The following is a 22,619-nucleotide window of genomic DNA, read 5'->3' as shown; positions in this document are numbered from 1 at the left end:
CAGAAATCTCATCCCGCTGAACAATACCCAAGAAGAAAACAAGCCAAGTGAAGCTTATTTCAAAAGAAGCTGAGAACGACTGCAGCTATCCATCTGTATGTAGGTATTGGCATGGCTGGCATGTTGAAGTGCTTTTATCTGAGGCTGAAAAACGCTAGTTAGGAATCAGAGCTAAGTTTTTATCTGGCTAGTTAGTTCTTCCCTCAGCTTTTCCAATTTTTATCGTTTAAAAAGATATATTCCTCCTTTGCAAAATTTCCTTTTAATATCTGTTTTATCTACAAAACTGGAAAGAACAGTTTCAGGACACAATGCCTGAGCTGAAACAGACCAAGTTTCCTGATCAGTACAGTTCTTAAAGGACGATACAGTGGATGTGATGTAGGATACTAAGTTGTACTGGTGTGTTTGGAATTAAATCAATCTTCAATATTTCAAAAAATGTCCCTTGTATAATTCTAAGTTTTGAGAGTAAAGGTGTACTTTGATGTTCATACAATAGCTTGTTTGCATTTTCTTCTACTGCATGAACCTCCAGAAAAGTACTACTTAAACCTCACCAATGAAATACATGAATAAGGCTCTCTTAGTAATTACAGACAATAATATCCTAGAATATAATATGAATATAATGAATATAACTGTATGAACAGATAGGCACCATGTTTTCGGTTTACACTATGCAGCAAGGCACAGTGCAATGCAAGAGATACGGACTTTGGGAATTTAATGATATCATGGTTTATCCTGATACCAGCTTTGAATTGGCTTTTAAAAGTCCAATCTTCCCATGCGTTGTTCATAAATATCCATTTGTATAAAAACACGCGTACAAATATTGTTACTACAACACCACCTAAAGGCTCCTGTGAAGCTTAAAGGCCAATATAACACAAATCTGTACAAGTAATAATAATATTAATCAGCAGAGCTATTTTTATAGAAGGCCTTATAGCACTGAGGCTACAGTACTAGAAAGATTGTAAGACTGCAGAACGAGTTATTATTTCCTACGGTTCCCCAGTTTCCTTGAAAACTCGCCCACATAGGAACTAAGAAATTCCTGCCACTTGCTCCCAAAAGAAAACTACTTACCTGACAAACATGGAAAAGGCAGGTTGGCAAAACAAAATAACTGCCACCCAACAACAACAAATCCCTCCAAAAAACAGCCTTATACTCAGAAACATACTGTTATTGTAAATTTAAATTGCTTATGTTGCATTTATATTACAAAGGTCATTTTTCAAATGACACCAGAGTTTACAAATATTTTATGTAACTACAAACACTCACAACACGCTGAAAAAAACAGAGCATTCAACTGAATCAGCTTTTTGCAATGTGAGTCGCAATCTTTCCTCTCTAAGGCTAACTTCCATTTGACCTATAAGTACATGCAGAATGAGCGTATTTTCTATGATCTGGCATTTTTTTCAAGCAAGTTTCACTGAAAGCATTTACCATGAGATATTGCCTGGCAAGACAGACAGACTCAATTGTGCCCTGGAGGTAGACAGTGGATTTCTTCTGTGGGTTACTAGGGTCAGGGAAGTGGATCTGAGCACCAGTCCTCTGCATGATATGTTTGATGTTACTGCCATTTCGACCCATCATAAAGAGATGATGCTGCGCTGCAATGTCGAGTTGTGTGCTCACAGGGATTGCAGAGGCCAGGCTCCCAGCTAGGTGTTCCAAAAGCATGGCTGTTCCTTCCTGCGGGGGAAATGCAAGAAACAGATGAAACAGTGCTCACAGGCATACAAAATGACATTTCAGAGTGTTTCCTTACTTATCGTACATTCCATGTTTAAGATGTTTTGTTTAAAAACCTGATTGAGTTCTTAAAGGTAACAGATGGACTAAACTCTACCTACTATTCCCATTCTATGACCAAATGCAGTGTTTAATTGCCATTGTAAAAGGCAGTAAGACAATGTCAACTGGTTCGGTCCCAACACACCTTCTGTACCCACATACGGAAATAAAAGTCAACAGATATTATTGGGTAGGTATACTTGCAAAATTTGTCTTTCAATTTTGGACTAAGATATTTTTACTGGCTTGAGATACACCCATCTGAGACCATATCAATCCGTCTCACTGCCAGTTGATAACACGGAAATATTTTTATTTTGTTAAGATAAATAGGCTCATGGCAGTTCCTTTACTTGACTGTCAAGTTCACATCTAGTCCTGGTTTCGCAAGACCAGTTTTATCGACTGTTAGGGCAATTTTCAAGGTTATATATTTGAGTGTACATTGAGAAGATCAAAGCATGAAGAAATCATGTTGGGGGTATGTGTGTTTTGTGGTTGTGTTTTTGGCTTTTGGGGTTTCTTTGGGGGGGAGTGAGGGTGAGGGGAAACGTTGAAGTTATGTGGAAGGGGTTAATTAAAAGATGGGTAAGATTAACACATTTTCCAGAATTGCTGGAAACCCAAACAGGTGTGCAAGAGATGAAATTAAAAGCTTAGCATAAACAACGTTAGTTTTAAGTTTAGGATTTATTTTCTATGCATTTTTACACCTCACCTATAAGCGTTTAAAAAAACCCAAAACCTCAGGCTTCAGAAGTGATTATACAATAACAACATGTACTGATGAGGCAGGATATAACATTGGTATAGTTCTTAAGTATCTAAATTATGAATGTATTTATTACATGCAGAAACATACTTAAGATGACACATTACCTTCACAGCACTAGTGTTATTTTGTGACCCTCTGACAATGACTGTAGCACCATACATTCGAGAGCGTTGTTTAAAGGAAACTGAAATATTATATGTCTGACATATATGCTGAATTGTGGGAGAATTAGGATCTGGGATTGGTTGGAGAATTCCAGCAATAGGCAATTCAAACATCAGTACCAATGGAAGCAGCTCCTACAAAAACATTGAAGAGCAAATATTGAAAACTGCAATCATACTCGCTAAAACTGCAACAGTTCCCATTACTGAATCATAATGTACTGGTCAGTGATGATTAAACTGACATAATACATCCTCCCCCCAGGGGTTCACCGATAAACATACTGTATCTTTAGTCAGAAGAAGGCACTGATTTTTTCCAAGGACAGGAGAGCTTTTTGTTTTGCATGGGCTTTTCTGTTTGCATCCCTCCCCAGGATCGTGTGCAGCTATGCAGCAACAACAGAGCCAGGTAATTTCCCACACTTATCCATGCAGACCTACAAACTGGTCAATATTTGTAAAACCTCCTTGATAAGTCTCTTTTCCATCATGGATTAATTGGAGCTCTGAAGTCAGCTACAAAGCTACGCAAACATCAGCTGCTTTCATTACTGTCAAGGCCAAGGTTGTGTAAGTGACATACCTGACTACAACAACTGCGAAAAAGTCTTCATAATTTATTAGATTTATAATTATCTGTGCCAGAATACACATACAAATCAAAACTAGAAGATAGAAAAGTGCTAGGAGTGGAAAACGGAACTGAATTCCACCAACTTATCTGCACAAATCAGACATGAAAGTGGTTAAAATTAAAAAGGCAGCAATTACTTTTACTTTTCCTTAGTTACAGATTCACACAGTATGCCTGAGCTTCTACAGGCCAGCTGCGAGAGTAAGTTAAGATGTAATTTTAAACACAGTATGGGATACTTTACATCTTGTTGATACTGTAGACTTCACGGTCAAGGTCCACCTTGCGCTAGTTAAAAATTTGGCCAGAATGTGGATCACTGTTTTTATAATACTCTTTGCATTTTACTCATATGGAGGCTCACATTTGTTCCTATATTTCTGCTGTCATAAGACAGAGCCAGACAACCCTAGGGTTCTCAAAACTATATATTTTTTTTTCCTTTCACGTATTTTCAAGGAACACTATACTGAAACAGACTATTACCCGAATTCTAACTCTTGCGGACTCCACTCCAGCCGGCTGTCCTGCAATAGACACCTGGAAGAGCAAGAATATAGAAAACATAACATCACATTTTCAAATGAGGCATTGCAAAAGTTATTCAGATACCTGTGTTCCCTTTTAAATATAATTTTTAAAAAATTAACACTTATTTCACACCTGGTGACATCTTAAGTGTTCTCTAAACAGTAACTGAAAACTAAAACCAGTTTAAAAAAAATAATCTATGAATATTATAGCATCTTTAGGTTACATAAGCTTAAGCAACTAGAAAAAAATTGATACATCAAACACCACAGTTGTTTGGATCTCATAATGGAACCACCACTGTATACATGTGCTCAATGCTAACATTCAACAACAGTAAGTTTTCTTGAACGTTGTGAAGTTACTGTATTTTGCTCAGCAGCCACTAGGATGCACAAAAGGGAATTCTATATACAGTGATGAAAGACTTCAAAGTAAACATTCCAGTAACATTAGCATTACAAAGATGTGAAATCCAGGTTCAGTGACTTATTCTAATAAAATCGAACTCTTACAACATGCATTTTTGCTTGCTATCCACCAAGTTTAATTTTCAACTGCTTACACCATAAGCCAAAAGCATGATGAAATTAATCAATATGCTAAACAAATCAGGTGTTGAATAGGAAAAAATGTAAAAGCAGTGCTTTTCATACTGCTTCTCTACCATTCACATTAAGTTGTTGACTTCTGTACGCTTAAAATAATTTTAGTTTAAAAAAATTAAAATTATTCATGAACCATCACAAATGGTTTCCATCCGTTTTTAAAGATTTGCTGTTTTTTTAAAGATTAGTTATTTGGTATTTACACGAGTGTAAATACCAAAAATCTATTTCCCTGAACATGAACTCACCATCCCCCAAAACCCCAAATTAACAAAAGTTTAGAAATGCTTTATACTCTCAGGAATTACAGTATAAATGAGTTAATGTTAAACAATACTTACTTGATTGCTTTTCTCTGCTTGATTATTCCTATTTGAGTCTGGAAAATGGATATGGCATCCTGTTTCCTCCATCACTTTCTTAATATTATTGCCACCTTTACCTATCACATGAGAATGTTCTGTATGTGAAACATCCATCTTCAAGGTTACCCGATTGCTCTGGAAATCAAGCACCCGTGATTAGATTTGTTCACAGCAGAACCCGAGTATTTTGGAGTAAAGTAACTTCAAGAATCACAATCAAAATTGTATTTCCAAAGTATTATTGCTGTGGCTCATCATAGTCAATGCTAAACCATTCACATTTTCTTTCCAATGAGGAAATAACATGCAAATAAATACCCCAAAGATACATATTCAAAAAATGTCTAAGGCTTTTTTAAAACACACCCTGGCTTTTATCAATTGTGACCTAAGGGTCCTATTGCAATCCATTCTAATGTATTTAAATTCTGTGTTCTTTCAATCATAGTCATACCCCTCTGTCTGATCTTAAAGGACCATATGATGAAGACTTTGGCAAACCAAAGCCATGGAACCTAAAATAACTGTTTTTTTCCCTCCTTTCACAAACATACCTTTTTTTTTCCTGGTACATCAATTTTTAAAATACACAAACACTGCCTACAGCTGTTCTTAAAAACAATGTTGTTAACAGTCCATAGTAATGTTAACAGTCATTCCAAAAAAATGGCGCTTATCACTGGAGTGTTCCTTTTGGCATCTGTTTAGAGAATCAAAAAGCTGGCGTACACACTGCCCCAAAAGACTTGCTATTGGATGAAAAGGAAATCTGATGAACTTAGGAGATTCCAGCCAAAATCTTGATGTTTTAGAAATTCCGGTTCTAATGTTTCAGAGTGTAAGAAATGCAGTAACAGTTAAAAATAGAACTGTATAAATGCTCCTAAAATTGAATTTCAAACAAAAACAAAATTTCAGGTTCGCCAAAGTGGCTGCATAATTTACTATTTGCAGTGAAGCTGTATCCCACATTTTAAATTCAAAAACCCAATCCAATGAACAAACCACGTATGCTTTCAGCCATACAGCTGGAAATACTATTTCTCTATAGTTCAGATCTGGAAAAGGTGCTTTAAGCAAGAATTTTCTTGTAGCATGTTTAAATATTTGTGTATGCACCAAATATTAACATCCAGAAGGAATATGTTGGAGACTTTGCTTCAGAGCATCCATAAATACCCTCTGTTTAAATAAGCCCATTTAAAGGATCAATGTCACCATAAAATTAGGAGTTAAGTTGTCATCCTAAATAAGTTCTTTCTTACTTTTGTGTCCAAGACAGACATGATTTTCTCTTTCGCTTCTTTAACATTTTCCTTTTTTCCAGAGACTTTAATATGGGGATCTATAAAAGAAGTAAAGACTTGTAAGAAAAATACAGTAAAATTTCCTCACTGCTTAAATAAATTTGAATCCATTATTTATAGTTCAGTGATAAACTGTACCAGTCTTTGGGATTCAGCTAAAACCCAAATGTATTGTTCCATCCCTTTAAGCCCCACAATTAGGATTACCGGACGAGTTCATTAAAAAAACAACTTAAAATACAAAGAAATCGAATAACAAATGTACCTCACAGTATTATAATTGCTGTCTGCAACACAATAACGTAGCTAAGCCATCATGTCTTCTCAAATATTAAGAGGACCGCTAAAAGCTTTCTGACAGCCCTACTCATCTTGACTCAGACATTGCCTACAAAAAATCCCCAAACTCAAACCCACACTCATCATTACTTCATTATATTTAATTAGTCTCTAGAACTATCCTTTGCAGTTTTAACCTAGCAATATAGGTGCCATCACCAGAAGTTTTGAGTGAAGTTATCAAATCACATTTAAAAGACACTTAGGAGATTTGATTTATTGAAGCGTTAAGTATTTAAATTAAGATTTGCTACTAAGCTGTATACCTAGGAGGAACAACAGCTGATGGCAGTTTTTGCCCATTGAGATCTAAAATATTGATTCTACAACACACTTCAGTTTACAATTTTCAGACCATTGTCCTTAAACAGCAGAAGGTGTTGTGCTGAGCTCTCAGGTACAGTTTTGCATCCTGGCACATACACCTGGTTGGAAATGGTACAGAACTGACTTTGGAACTAAATCAAGTATCAATTACTCAAAAAGAAGTGTGAAAATGACACATTAGCTAGTTTAGCAGCACCATCTGGTGTCCAGAAGCATAAAGTGCCACCATGTGAAACTATTGTCAAAACATTAAATACAGCTTAAGTTAAAATAAATAAAAAAATCCCCAACCACCACCTAAAATTTTAAGTATCAGAAACAAGGATATGATTTTGCAGGTGATGCCTACTTCTCTTTCCCCAGTTCTTGAGTCCTCTACCCTTTTGCAGCGTAACAGGGCTTTTTCTCCTGTGATGGGATGAACTCTTCTCAAAAAAAAAAGATCTCTAAACCCTCTTCTGCCTAATGAGTTAATCTAACTCATTATGCTAGACAGATACATACATCTTAGGGTATATAAGAGTATGTATTTTCTCAATGGCAGGAGAAAACACAGCCGTAACACAACATATCTGCCTTTCCCATCATCTCAGTGATTGAAATCACTTCACTGCTAAAGAAATGGTAGCACAACTTTAGATTGTAAACCTGGTGTTTTCAATTGAAAATTGAAATTGTTTAAGCCATGCCTGGATACTCTTTTCCTTCCAACAATTAAAAGACTCTAGTCTTTACCACTGGGAAGTTCTGAGCACATTCAGCCGGGGATACAGAAACACTGAAGGAACATAGGATTCACTGCCAAGTTTCATGAAAGTCAAGAAAAACGCAGCATTTTGAGTTCTGAGAAACAGATATATTTCATTTTTAAAAATGGAAAAACCGTAGTTGCAAAAACATGGTATGCGCATAGAATCTACAGAAGCTCTAAAAATCTGCTGCTTCAGCCTTTTCACAATGGAGCAAAGTGAAAAAACACAACAAAATAGTCTTAAGGGCAATTTTTCTTTTCTTTTTTTAATTTGACAGTAAGCCATGTGGTTCTAATGTGTTTAAGCTGTGAATGATATTTGAAGTGGATGTCGCAGGCAGAAATTCCCAGAAGCAGATTCTAGCACACGACGTGTGCTCCAAGTGCTCTTTAGAGGCCACCAGGAAAAACACAAAACCAGACCACCACCACTTTGGGACTGATTTTCACATATTTGTAAACACTGTATTTTAATACACATTTGGTCACAAGTATGAAAAATACCTGAAATCAAGCCTGGCATCCTATTAGTACCAAAGATGGTTACTACCATGCCATAATACTACTTGTTTAGCTGTGAGTGAAAATACATTTAAAAAACCTGGTTTTTTCCCCATTTTTCATCTCAGTTGGACTCATCTTTCTTGTTGGTACTAACAGCTTCAGCAAAAAATTCCGTATTTCTACATTTAACCTTTCTTCTTTTTAGAGGGAAAAAAAAAGCTCAATTACTCACTTCAAAAACAAAAGCAAAGAAGAATCCACAAAGCAAAAAAGAAGCCACTGATGGCAGTGACAATTCTAAAATATGCTATGAAATCTTTTAAAATTGGTCTTAAGTACCCTCTCCTTATTTGACTTCTCAATGACACAGTGGTTGGTAATGGATATGAAGCAACTTGTTTTTAAGTTAACAAAATTCTTCCTTTGAGACTCGCTCACTCTTTCCTTCAAGGAAACACGAGCTAGATGTGATATCTACATCAAAATTTTGTATGAGAAGCGTTACTTGCAACTAAGAGTTTGAATTCTTTGAACTGGCATTGCAGGAGTTGAAAGTACATTGAAATGACGTGTGATTTGCAGGAAAATGAATAGACACACAAATAATATTGAATCAATGAACCAAAAGATAACTTCAGGAATTACTTAAAAATTCAGAGAGGCAATTAGATCACATAATCTGATTTTCTGTATGTTACAGACCCTTACATTTCTGAAATATACCTCTCTATGGAATCAATTAGCTTGTTTGTATTGCAGTATTTCTGTATCTCCTCTGGAAAATACGGAAAAGCAGAAAATTGTTTGCTCTAATAGTTCATCAGTTTCCACCTCCCAGACTGGTGCCTGATTTGTGACACTGGGGCTCACTGGTTCTTCTTCTACCTTTCCCCCCGCCACCCAGATTAAAGAATCCTTAGTGTTCAACAGTGTCTTCCAGTGATGGTCTGTGTATGAGAATCAAATCACCTATCATCATACCAACTCTTTTTCTGAGCCCAACCATAGATAATCTAATTTGACCAATTATTAAGAAAAATAAGATGGAGAAGCTGCCTGTTTTTTTCCTGGCTAGATTATTTATTTTCAAATTAAAGAACTTTCTGTTTTGTAACACTACGCCACAGACAGATTTACCAGAAGATAATCAAAAGGCAAGCTTCTCCCAAACTTCTTGGAAGCCCAGTGCAGATCAGGCTGCATTTGACCTCAAATGACTGTCTGCTGAAGAGAGAAAACCTGTCACTAATGGAATCAGCATTTACCTTCAGTTCCAGCTTTCTGGTTAATCTCAACTATTTGTGGAAAAGACCGAAACTGAATAGTATTTGACAATTGTTTTCAGGATTTCTATCCGAGCAGGAATGAAATGACCACTTAAGGTCTTTGTGCATCAATACAAGGGAGTAATTAAAACAGTTGACTTAAGTTTCTAAATGTTTTCTGAAGCTGTTGTCACCAACAGAGAGCCAAATACATTAAAAATGCTTCCAGAAAATTTGTTGCTTCTTGGCACCACAAACTTAGGGTGTTCAGTACTTGTGTATGACAAGTGATGTATGTCTGCTATTGTATTTACATTAGATGGGGCTGACCATAAAATTTTTCCCTATCATCTATTTTCCAGGTGCAACTATTTAATTCAAAGTATTTACAGTTACATTTTTTAACATAGAGAAAAATTACTACTTTGCCTTAGTACCAAAACAAAAATATTTGTTGGAAAAAGCTCTACATTTAATATTTGAAATACCTTCAAGGTGTGACTGTAGCAACGCATTCTCAGCAGACAAAGTCCAAACTAAGATAAATGTCACTCTTAAAAGCGTGACGAGGATTGTTAGGCATAAAGGTATAGCAGCTGTAATGTATGTATAGTATTGTCAGCACAGATAAGCTTAAAATCACCTTCCAGTCAGTGTCTAGACTGACCCTATTGACAACAGCACCTGCACACAGCCTTAACTGGAGTGAGACCACCCATTGAACAAGACCCACTGATTCCAACAGAAATGGCTCTTGCTGAGACTGGGGCCACAACAATGCCATTTTTGTCCAGATGACAACTGGATCTGATCACCAACAAGTTATGCCATACTCCATCCCTGAGGAACACTGGGCTTGGTACCTATTTTTACTGGAAAAAAATCCCATTCACCTGCCTTTTTTTTTTTCTTCCCCTTTTAAAAAAAGCTTTTGAACAAACTGGAAGTATACTTTAAATAAAACTAGAGCTACAGCAAAGAATGGATGCCTACCATGAATGAAGAAATAAGACACCAAAGCTTTACAAACCACTTGCCAACACAGAACAAAGGCTTCAGAAGAAGTCTGTATACTAAAAGCATATCTGACTCTAATGCTCAAAATACAAGTGTAGTACCAGAAACTGGAAACGATTTTGTCTTATAAGACAGCATTAGCGTCTTGCAAAACATAAAAAAATTCATTGTATAGTAACCTATCTTTTAATTAATTTTGATGGGCAGTATCTTTTTCCCTAAGAATAGAAAAGATAAACTTAGTTTTAACAGATTCTCCCCCCTGCCTCCTTCTTAAGAATGGGGGAATATTTACACAAAATAGAAAGCTAAAGTTACACAACAGAAAATGCTGGAAATTTTTCTCAACAGTCTTCATTTTTCCAGACTCCTGCACTGAAGTGGCCTTTAATTGCTCCTATCCTCAAATTCCTCACTCCACACTTTGGCAGAGTTTCCACCTCCTCAGTCTTTGTCCGCAGCTACACCAGCAAGCTTCCAGCTTTTTTGCTACTATTACGTGCAGCATTTCAGTAAACAAAATAAAATTGCACCAAGCAAAAATACATTTGTGCCAGTGCAAATGCATCTGCACTGTCACTTTTGTCAGGCAAGAAGTATTTCAAAAAATTAGACATCTAACTGTGTAGGCCTCTCCTGCAAATCAGACATTACATTTAATGTCCAGGCGAGCTCTGCAGACCACAGCTATGCATCTCGCTTGTTTACAGGACGAAGAGACTTTACTTAAGTTACAGAAACACCACTATTCTAAAAATAGCTTGACAACTGGGCAAAACCAGGGCAGATGACAGTCATCCTTAATAAGTAGCTGATTAGGCTCTGAATAGCCCATGAGTATTACTGAACTTGAGCCATTCAAAGAGAAAACAAATACAAAAGAGACCTAGCATTTTTAAGGGCAGTTTATGGAAATATCTGCCCCAAAATTACAAGCAAAACCACACAGAGCTACATGAGAAGTTAAAATAAAGAGGGAAAGCCAAATGAACATATGTAAGTTAGTATGTTCTCAACTGGAAGAGTGAGTCTATTATTCACCCTGCAACAAAAAGACGTCTATAAAACAAGTGAATTAATCAAAAAGGTCAAGTAAAACTTACTATTAGTATGGCAAAAGTGATAATTGAATTAAAACAACTTATTTAATGCTTTTAAATAAATTAGGAAATACCGTGTGTACAGAGTGGATATTCACTGACCAGACTAGATGGGTTGATGATAGCCAAGATAGACTTGAAACAGGCTCAATCTTTTCCCATGGAGAAGAAACATTAAGGCTAAAAGCATGCAGCAAATACTCATTATTAAGGGCATATGCAAATTACATCAATTGAATAAGAAAGGAAATTTGTCACTTGGGCACTTCTTGCTGTTGGCTTATCAGTTTAAAAGAATTCTCACGCTCTCTCCGATGTACCTCAGTGCACTTACCTCAACTCTCAGTATCTAAACTACAGAAGGAACAAGAGATACTCATGTACTAAGGATGAAGGCAACGGGCCATTCCTGCTGCAGACTCCCCTGTATCCTCAGACACATCACTCAGCAACAGGGGGATTTTTGGTTTGGGATTTTTTTTTTTTTTTTTTGTAGTTTAGACTGCAGCATCATCATCTCTGAACTGGACTTCAACTAGACAACTAGTCCAAAACATGGGCTGCAAGCAATTAATAGCGTCTTCAGAGTAGACATATCCTGAGGCTCTGGGCATTCAAGGGGATCTGTTTGTTGTGAACAGCTGATTACGAAATGTCCTTGGGAAGAGCTACAGCCACTGCCTCCGCGTGCGCACACATTGGAAAAACCATCTTCTCAGACCTTCAGCATTTTTTGACTCTTCACTGTCCGCCCCTTTACTGGCACCTAACTCCACCTTTCAAAGAATTTCTATTCCATTCAGCATATGAGAAGGAACCTGAAAAAAGTAAATACTCATTGCACTGCTTCTGCCACAGCTGCAGGGAAAGCAGTTCACATGGAAACCTTCCCTCTTTTTATGTTTTGGTTGCTGTTATGGAGTCACCTGAGGAGCACTGAGTATCAGAGCATTGCTTTTCAATGATGCGCTGTAGCAACTGTTACTTCTGTCCACCACTTATAAAAATATACGTATATACACACACACAGACACATTTACACAGATATTCACGAAGCAGAGACTAGGTAAAACACCAACTTTACATACACACAAACACCCACCCACCCCAGAAGAGATGCTGTGCAGTATCTGGTAGAGCAGAGCATCTTGTTTCTCAAAGATTTCACAGTGTAGTTCAAAAGAAATGTTTAAAATCTGTAACAGGCTACCTTAAATAAAACGGCAAATTAAATATCTGTTTGATGTAGCCTCACAAATGAAAAGAAATACACCAAATCATAGCTGAATCCCACATTTGGGTTTCTTAGCAGCATTGAAACACCTCAGCAGAACACCAAAAGTTAATGTTCAGAATGCCCGGAATTAAGTGAAAATTACCCAGAAACATCAATAAGCTTTAAAAAAAATAGATTACCTGTACAACTTATTATTTTTGGAGAAATAAACTATTGATGACTGGATTTCAGACCCAGTGACAGAGGAAAAGAAGTTGAAAAGACTCCTCTTAAAGCACAAACAAAGAGGTAAGACAAGGAAGAGGTAACAGAACGTATAGCAATTTAAACAGAAAAGTGACCGGACTTGAAGGGAGAAGGGAAAGGCCAAGGTGAAGAAGAAGAAAACCTGGAAAGAAGAAATGAGAATGAATTAATTGTGATCTCCCAGAGACTCCATTTCAGTTACACAATTTCAGTTTCTTACCACCATAATTAGCTTAAATTCATTATTTTACTTTTTCTGAAAAAGGTCATTAGGGACATTTTATAAATGCATTCAGACACTAAAAAGCACATGCCAAGCTGCAATTCTGCTACTTCTTGGGCATTTGTTCTTCAGTCTTAAGCCTAAGCAGCCACCCAAAGCAAAGCAATCTCAGCAGGACACAAAGTCTGTTAAATCTTATTTTTTCAGCATGGAACCAATGAACTCACAGTTCATTACTTAAATGTCTGTTGCCATTGTACCTCACAGCACAAACACAGAACCACAAAGCCAGGGAAAGAAAATAAGAAATAAAGGGAAGAAAAAAGCTATAGCATAAGATCAACTTAATAGAGGACTTAAAAAACAACTTACAACATTCCTATCAAAAATAACACTATTATATCTTCACTGCACATAGACATATTCAAGGTTACAATTTTGATGCATGAGCCTTGAGATAATTTTAGTTTCTTACGCAAACATTGGCAAAAGAAGTCATTGTGGCTGTGTTTTGCTAAATAAAAAGCATCATAACATCTGACTCATGAGCCTAAATGCATGCCTCGGGCTCAACCTTCTTTGCAAATTCTCCCACATCCAAACCCAATTACACTTACTTTGCAGCTTCATGCTTCCTGATGACTGCTGCGCCTTTTAATGTCTTACTGCTCTGACTGACTGCATTCCACTGTGCCAGCTGATTTTTATACAGCCATTGGAAAGTATTAATTCTGTGGCTGGAACAGGAGGATGCAGCTAGTCTTTAGCAGAGACTACTGCACTAGATACACCTGAGTGAACAGGACAAACAGAACTGTGCTCTTCAGAGTCAGTACGAAATGCAATGTTCTCAAAAAGATGGAAAGCGTTCTCGATAGGAGATCGGACACCTGGTGACTAAAGCCAAAGACAGCTAAATAGAGTATTTTTTTGTTACTCTTGCAAATACTCTATTTCTCTGCTTTAGTATTGCATTTCTACAGAGCGAAATGGATTCTACCCAGAAAAATTTCCCTTTCCTGGATTATTGTATTTTTAGAAATTCTTATTTCGTCTGTATTCCTGATGAACATGGTGAACGAGTTTTTTTGTTTTCTCTGGGGTCTTTTGTGTTTTGTTTTGATTTTGTTGTTTTTTTTAAATAAAGAGAAAAATGAAAAGTCCAATAAAGAAACATCTGTACAGTCTTCTTGAGAGCTAACCAAGTATCAAGCTACACGCAGTACATGAAAATTATTCATATTTCAAGTTACAGCAAAGCACAGTCAGATCATGTGTTGTGAGTGTATTTGCCTTTCAGAGGGTACCTCTAAGCTGCCCACCCCAACCCAAACACAGGGGGTATAAACGCACAATGTCAAGCACTTAATCAGCTGCCAAGTAAAGATTTGAAGTGCAATGAACATAGTGCAAAGATGCAACACCCCAGGGAGGAGCAGAGCACCCCAGTGAGGAGATCCCCATCAGCAAACAGCCTCTGCAAAGCAGGTCTTCAGGCAGGTCCCGATGAGCTAATGCTGGGGGCAGAGCAACAAGTAGCTCAAAAACTGGAACAGGTGGTCTGTGAGCCAAGGCAAAACAGAGACTGGTGCCCACTGAGGCCAGAAGCCTAACAGCAGGAATAATCACAGTCAGGGAATATGAATGGTTATGTACCACCAACTGGGAGATGGTAGAGAGATGTTTCTGGCCACTACACTAACAACAGTAAGATCTGAACAAATATTGCAAACACGAAGCATAACAAGCCCCACTGGCTGGTTTCGCTATTTGCATTACGGTGAGCTATCGTTAAAGACCATTTAGAGCTCTAACAGACCTTTTGTTACTCATCCTGAACATACATTATTTACAGTACCTATGTATTTAGAAAAGTCATTGGCTTATTGCTCACAAATCCTAGCGCGTGACGTATCTGCACCAGCTATCCGTGTGGCAGCGGCACACAGAGCACACAGACAGACACAGGCACAAGAAGGACTCGCAGCAGCACAGCTCAGGGGTTCTCTTACAGTGCCGACAACCCAGTAAAACTCCAGTCTAACAATCCACACTTGAATACTGATTTAATGGCTTAACAGTCTCTTATGAAAGAGAAGTCAAGTGCCAGCAGATCACCTTCACTGCTTATTTTGTCTTTTCATCTACCAGATAAAAATAACATGGCTTACAATAGACAGACAGTACAGAAGAAAAACCTCCTTAACTCCTTTTGAAGCCATAAAGGCAGCAGTCATTTTCTTTTTGATACAGGAAGTTAGATCATTTATTGTCACATGGATTACATTTCTACATCTTGGGTTTGAAACTTAGATATTAGTGTTAGATATCAATACATATTTTGAAGTTATGATAATATAAAGTGCATGAAATTTGACTCAAAATTGCTACAAATGATCAACTAGTTTCTGCCATTCATCAAACAAGATTTTAATTATTATATTTTAAAAGCACAAGGTGCTTTTTTTTTCCCCCCACAGCCAGCATGGCAATGTTATAGCTTTTTCCATGTATTACTGCTGTGCAAGCTATAGTCTCCAGGAGAAAAAAAAGCAAATAGGGGAAGTGGTGTTTCCATCTTTCTTCTGCATCCATTTGTGATGCACCTAATCAAAAAAAAAAAAGTCATCTAGTGGAAATTATTTATCAATGTTGAAAACTTCAGGATGCTTTTACACAAGTGATTTTTGATGTGAACACTGAATTAGACATTGTAATCATATAATAATCTATCATTTCTTGGCTTTTAGCACAGTAATATTTGTACGGCACTGTAACAGTTGTATATCTTACATTAAAAGTTATTCTTATTCACAGATATTAAATTATTTTCTCCAGAATGACAGGCAGTTTGCAGCTGATCTGGGAAGTCAACCGACATCTCCTGAAAACCGCTGATCTACTTAAAAGCTTCTGCTTTTTTTTTTTTCAGGGCAGGGTTCATAGCAAGTAAACACCACACTACCCGCATTGTTCCTCTGCAAGAGTAATTTCTTAGTGATATGCCTAAAAAAAAAAATAGATACCTGAAGATGTCAAGTGTTGCTCATCCCTGAGCTGTTCTCAGATTAATTTTCCTTGCATCTCTTCTGATCATCTCTCTCTTTTCAGTATTAGACCAATAGCAAAAATCACCTCCAGAAAAATTAATCGCCTGTTGAGCATCTGTGTGATATGAATTTCAGCAGTCATTCCGATAAATTGGTTTTTTGGTGCTCCAAAATTGAGTTTAAGTACAAGTACGAGGATCACAGAATGGAAGACTAAGTCAGTTCCTAGTTTACACGTTTAACGCAGTATGGAGCACATTGTAAGGAATGTGCTAATGGCTAGAACCTCCTAAAAATCCCAAACCAATACATCAGCTAATTCCAGTTTTCACTGAAAGATTGTGACAAATTTGTATTCCCAAGTCATTTAATTACAATGATAAGAGTTTATATTACTACATTGCAGGGCTTGAAAATTCAGTTTTTAATGCAGTTACTGCCAAGCACTGTCACTGGATGTCGAGCCCGTTGATAATTCCCGTCATATCACAGCTGTGCTTGTATTTAGGCTCTCCCTTATCTGCGTGAGTATAACCAAATTGCTGTTCTTTACAGCAAGTACAGCAAGTACAGCAAGCCCTAATCAAAACTAGAAAAGCCCTGAACTTCGTTACTATTCTTCTTACAGGAACAAAGACAGTTCAAATCACTCTGCTGTAAATTTACTTAAATACCATGCCCACCTGCTGGCTACTTAGAATTTGTTTCCTTAAATCATCCAGAAATGTGACCATAAATGTATCGTATCTTTCTCTGAACTGATACAAATGCATGATTTCACATTTTGGCATAGAACCAGCACTCCTTGCTGTGTGTACACACACACCGAGCGCAGAAGAATCGACAAGGTAGCCACAAACAAGGTTAGAGACTCAAGGAAATGTGATTTTCTTTAAAAGCTTTCTCAGTTGTCACCTACACTGCACTAAAAGGGGGGACAACTAATTGATCTGGCTGGCTTCTGAAATGGTAGCAATCTGAAGGCTCGTTTAAATAACCCCAGTAAATGAAGTATTTGCTGCCAACTGCTGGCACAAGGGATGCTGTGGATTTGTGCGTGTCTAACTGCTCAGATGGAAGGGAATCAGCATGAACTCCTGCAGCCAAGTTTCGAATGGCCTGGGACAGTCTTCTGCTCATTTATTTATTGCAAAACAGGGAGGAGTCATCTATGCTTGGGTCAGCTCCTCCAGAAACAAAAGAAATAAATGAACGTGTGATCTACACAAAACGGTTCTTTAATTTTTAAAGTACACAATCATAGGGTTTGGGGAATTTTTCTTCAGAATATGAGAACCAGTATGCACTGACAGTTTCTCATTTAGAGAGAAAGTTAACAAAAAGCAGATGTAGCTCATAATACAGTGACTGCAATACATGCTGTAATTAATCTGGAATTCCAAACAATAAACACAATGTCAGCAAGAGATTTGCTTTAAATCCTTAAGTCAATTATGTATTGATTGCCTTAGCAACACATTACAGAAAATATTTAGCATTTAAAAAGTTGTGTTAAGATCAGCAATAGTTAAAAAACTGCGGCAGGTAGCCTGTAGGTCAATTAGGAAGCTCAGCAACAACTACCTAAGGTGCATACCTGAAGAACTATTAAAACTACAAAGATTATTTTCCTCAATATATTCACAAGCCAAACATCATAAACACAGAAAGCAGCTGAACTTTTCCAGCTTTATATTTCAGCCTGAGGAGAGCAGCCACCCACAAAAGAGAGACTGGATATTTTGCATGCGTGCAAGCATTTTAGATTGACAATATTAGCATATTTTGCAATCTTGGCAAATTATAGAAAAACTAGACTAGAAGATAGGGAGGTACATGAAATTTGGGCCTTCAGGTAGAGAATATGTCTGTTTAGAAAAACGATGGCAGTGAAACACTGAAAAACTCAGAAGTTGTCTTTGTTTCGAGTTCTATATTCACAGTTTTAAGTAAAAAATTTTCTAGTGTTAGTTTTCCACTAATTGTTTCTCTAGAGGGAAAAAAATAAAATTACACCCCCTTTCCAGCATCTCCTACAAATCTGTTGTGTCCCATCAATTTAAATCAGGAAAACGCAGAGCAACAGCTGTGGACAAACAACATACAAGAGCTGAAAATTGTCCCCACAGTTTAGCTGTCTAAATATTTGTGGGAGAAGACAAATTTTCCATTAGGTGTGGAAAAGTCAAATTCCAGTTCATAAGTATAACAGAGTAAAAAGAATTGATAATTCAATCAATAATAAATTTATGCCATATTCAAAAAGTTGCCTCAACTGATTTTACTCTGACACATTTCAACCCGAATTAAACAAAGAATTTTTGCAAATACTTGGTTTTGATTACTGCTACTACCAGATATAAGACTCACTGCAAAAATTACCTGCAAACACTGGAATTCCAGAACAAAGATGCTGCTTGAAAGAAACTCAAAAATATGACCCAGTGCTCCCCATATGCCACCATGCCAATTTAACTCCTGGTCAGTACAGGGCATAGGATTCCATCAATATGTTAATTAGCAGCTATGGTCTTACATACCTCACTGTCTAGATAAAACATTAGCCTGCCCATGCCAAAAAAAAAAAAAAAAAAAAAAGCTGTGTCATTACAGTGATTAAGCCAGTGGCAACTGAAGGTGGTCAGCAAGTGAGGGGGAAGAGTCAGATTTGCAACATTTTCAGAAGAAAACTCTTCAGCGTTCATATTGCTGTGGATTCATTCATTTCATTCACAAATACAAACCCTCTGTTTCCCACAAGTCCAAATTTACTCATCCAACCCTCTGGAGTCCCACCTTCTTTAGGAGAGGCACAGTAGCTTTAAGAAGCAAACTCTCCATCCTCTCACAGCAGTTTCAGCACCTGCCCTTTCAACTCAGCCCAAGTCACAGCTGCTTGTCACAGAATCACAGAATCTTCATGGTTGGAAGGGACCTTTGAGATCATCGAGTCCAACCATACACACACACACAAAAAAAAAAAAAAAAGAAAAAACCCAACCCAACAATCTCAGGCACTGGAGCATGCCCTGAAGTGCCATGTCTACAGGTTTCTTAAATACCTCCAGGGATGGCGACTCCACCACCTCCCCGGGCAGGCTGTTCCAGTGCCTGACCACCCTCTCAGTAAAGTCATTCTTCCGAATATCTAATCTAAACCTCCTCTGCCCCACCTTCAGACAATTTCCTCTGGTCCTGTTGTTATTCACTTAGGAGAAGAGGCCAACATCCACCTCTCTACACCCTCCTTTCAGGTAGTTGTAGAGGGCCATGAGGTCCCCCCTCAGCCTCCTCTTCTCCAAACTAAACATGCCCAGTCCTACAGCTGCCTTCTCCTCCGCTTCAGCAGGTGGCAAAGCACGGACATGCAGAGTTGTCATATGCCTCTTTATAACCACTCACTGATCTGCTCCCAACACCTGCTCTGTACCTGGACCAGCTTTTCTCCACCTAATAAAGCAGTGAAAGGCCAGGGGAGACACGGCTGAGCCACCGCACCTAACAGCCTTGGTACAAAAGACACTACAAGTCTGGGTAACCTGCCACCCCCTAACAAAACGCCTGGGACAGCACAGTATTCACCACTTGGTTATAAATACCAAGGCACTGCTAATGGCAAAGTACTGGTTTTGAAATAATATAACTACGCACGGTTGGGGCTGTGGCAAGAAAAGTGACAGGAACTTAAAAAAAGCCAAGATATTGTGCAGAGTCTCAGCAGTGAGGAACACCCCCCCCAGCAGCCACTCTCACCCCAGCTCTCCGGTCACATCTTCCCCTGCCAGCAGACAAGAGCAGAACAGCCAAGGACACCGCTTGCAGATACAGATTTAGGAACCTAAATTTAGGCACTCAAATATAAGTTACCAGGTGTTCATTTTCAGCTGCTGAAGTCAGCGATGACTGTGGTTCAAGTTTTATTTACTAAAATGATAAGAGAGGAAGAAGCAAAAAAATAATCCCTGTATGTCATTGGGGGAAGAAAGCAGGGGGAGTTAATCGCCAAGAGTCCCTTCTTGACAATTTCTTCCTTTGGGTTGATATGCTATTTATGTTAAGTAGTATTTTTTTTAATAAGAAGTCAGCTGATGAAAAGCACAATCTATTTTGTCATAAGTTCATACACCTTATTATCTCTTTTTCAATTTTTTCTTTTTTTTTTTTCTCTTTTGTCCTGCGTTTTACCAATAATTCATGCTACAAGTGGCCTTCTCTAGTAATTTTGGGGGTTTTATTTTTCTTCTTATGCCCTCACTCTGGAACAAACCCAATCTTTACTTACAGAATCTAGAAGTCTGCTCCCCTCCCTCTGCACAGACGTGTGCTGCCGCGGCTGTTCTACCTGGATTCCTTCTTGCAGCATCCTTCAGTAAGTATCTAAATCAGGGTCAGTTCTTTTTAAAAAAAAGTCTCAGAGGTGAAGGACTGAACTATTCCAGGTGGTCATTAAGCCACCTCTGTGGCAGGATCTGGTATACTAGAGCACTGTTGATAGTTATTTAATCTGTCCCCAAAAATCTCAACCAGTATGCACCCCAAAACCTATGCAATTAATTGCAATAGTTAGCAACCCTTGTCCTCACTAATATCCAAGAGAAATCTCTATAACAGAAATGTTTGCTTTTAATCCCGTCTTACACAGACACTGATAAGTCACCATTTTCCTATTCCCACATAGTCTTCATTGTGTTTTTCATTAAATATAACTTTACATTTTTTTTTTTTTTTTTCAATTCTTCCCTATTTTTGGTTCAAAGCATCTCCTTTGCTTTCCCTTGGGTTGTATTCAAATTGTCCAAACTCTAAATATCAGCACTGCTAACTGGTATGATTTCACAGGAGAAACCTCAGCGCACTAAATTGCACAAAATAAATATTTCTTTTATTTACAAACAATGAGCCTGAGCATACATCCCAGTTTGCTTTATTCTGGGATACAGCATCACACTCCAATGCCTGTTTAATCTGTGATACACAATGACCTTTAAACCCCTTTCTTCAACACTGTGCACCTGATATTTCTTCTCCAAGCAGCCTGTGTTGAGTTACCATTACTGAGTTGTTACTAGTTTTGCATCATATCTGCAATTTGTTTTTAGTGTGAATTATGTTCTCTGTCAACTTGACATCAGCTGCAAATTTTATGGATACATACTATCCCATCAATTGATGGAATGAAAACACTGCCCAGTATGGGACAGTACCTCAGAATATCTAACAGAAGGAGAAATGCTACATTTCAACCATTTTAAGGAGGTCCAGTGACCTACTGCTAAAAATCCTTGTGGCAACTGTTTGGCATCACAATATTTTAAGCAAGTTTCACAGAACAGCCTGCATTTTCTTGCAGCCCAGTATTTTGTCAGCTTACTTTCTTGGCTATTATTCTCCTCCAGCATTGCAAAACCAAGCAGTTTATGCTTTTTGACATTGCACTGGACACAAATCTAATAAACTGGATGACAATTTCACTCAAATTTAATCCCTTTTATTGCCATCTTGTTTTACTTGCACACACTCTAACTCTGTTATGTGATTTTTAGCAGAAAGTGCCAATTTCCTCAACTCCCATGGACTGGAAATTAATGTTTTGTGTTCCCAGTACTTTAAATCATACATATGTTTTGATGCAAGATGAGACATCTGTTAAGTGTTTAACAAATTGGAATTGCAGTCAACTAAATTACATCTTTATGGAAGTAGCAGAAAGATATTAGATATAAGAATAGTGACGTGCTAGATATTGAATCACTGGTCTAGGACAGTAATGAAAGTCTGCATCAACATAGTGGTGTTTACCAGCTTCTCCTCAGGACATTCGTCAAGCAGAAACTTCACAATTGTGTCTGATCTCATTTCCAAGACTAGGATATGCATTGGAAGTCCATGCCCGACACCAATGAACACTGAACTGTAATGCTCCTCTCCACTTCTTGGTATATACATTTTCACCTGGTTCTTCCCCTCCATCTGCCCTCTTTCCACCTTCCATCTGTTTTCCCATTATCTTTATAACATCCTCATCACTGACTCTATTATTCTACTCTTCCAAAAGCCTCATTTCTTTAAGACTCCCACTCTAACCTTATGTTTCCTGCCATCTACTTGCTGAATCATGTCTACCTCTTTCCAACTGACTTCAGTCCCTTCATCAGTCTCTTGTTTCCTCTCTGAGTCTCTCACTGCCCCCATTCCACTTCATTCCCAACTTTTTCCTTTCCCACAGCTTTCCTCCCATTAACAAGAGATCATTTGCCTTTCCCTTTCACAGGAGTTAATAAAGGGAGTATATGTTGCCAATAGTCCTCAGCGACTAGCCTTGGTTGATAAACATTGCTGGATAGCATCAGTCTCA

At 37.8% G+C, this 22,619-nt stretch overlaps 1 protein-coding gene across 1 annotated transcript in view; it reads right to left on the bottom strand.

Moving 5' to 3' along the window:
- The window catches only part of BICC1 (BicC family RNA binding protein 1), a 114,432-nt gene that overhangs the window by 22,670 nt on the left and 69,143 nt on the right, over window positions 1-22,619 (bottom strand). The window contains exons 4-8 of the mRNA XM_074154712.1: window positions 6,164-6,243; window positions 4,875-5,033; window positions 3,881-3,934; window positions 2,698-2,892; window positions 1,465-1,716 (exon numbers count right to left, since the gene is read on the bottom strand). Coding sequence (XP_074010813.1) covers window positions 1,465-1,716; window positions 2,698-2,892; window positions 3,881-3,934; window positions 4,875-5,033; window positions 6,164-6,243 — 740 coding nt within the window. The remainder of the gene's footprint in view (window positions 1-1,464; window positions 1,717-2,697; window positions 2,893-3,880; window positions 3,935-4,874; window positions 5,034-6,163; window positions 6,244-22,619) is intronic.

The sequence above is a fragment of the Numenius arquata genome, chromosome 10 (genome assembly GCF_964106895.1).
Source record: "Numenius arquata chromosome 10, bNumArq3.hap1.1, whole genome shotgun sequence".
In the NCBI taxonomy this organism is placed as follows: Eukaryota; Metazoa; Chordata; class Aves; order Charadriiformes; family Scolopacidae; genus Numenius; species Numenius arquata.
Note: the sequence above shows the minus strand (reverse complement) of the source record. Positions and strands in the feature narration are given on the sequence as shown.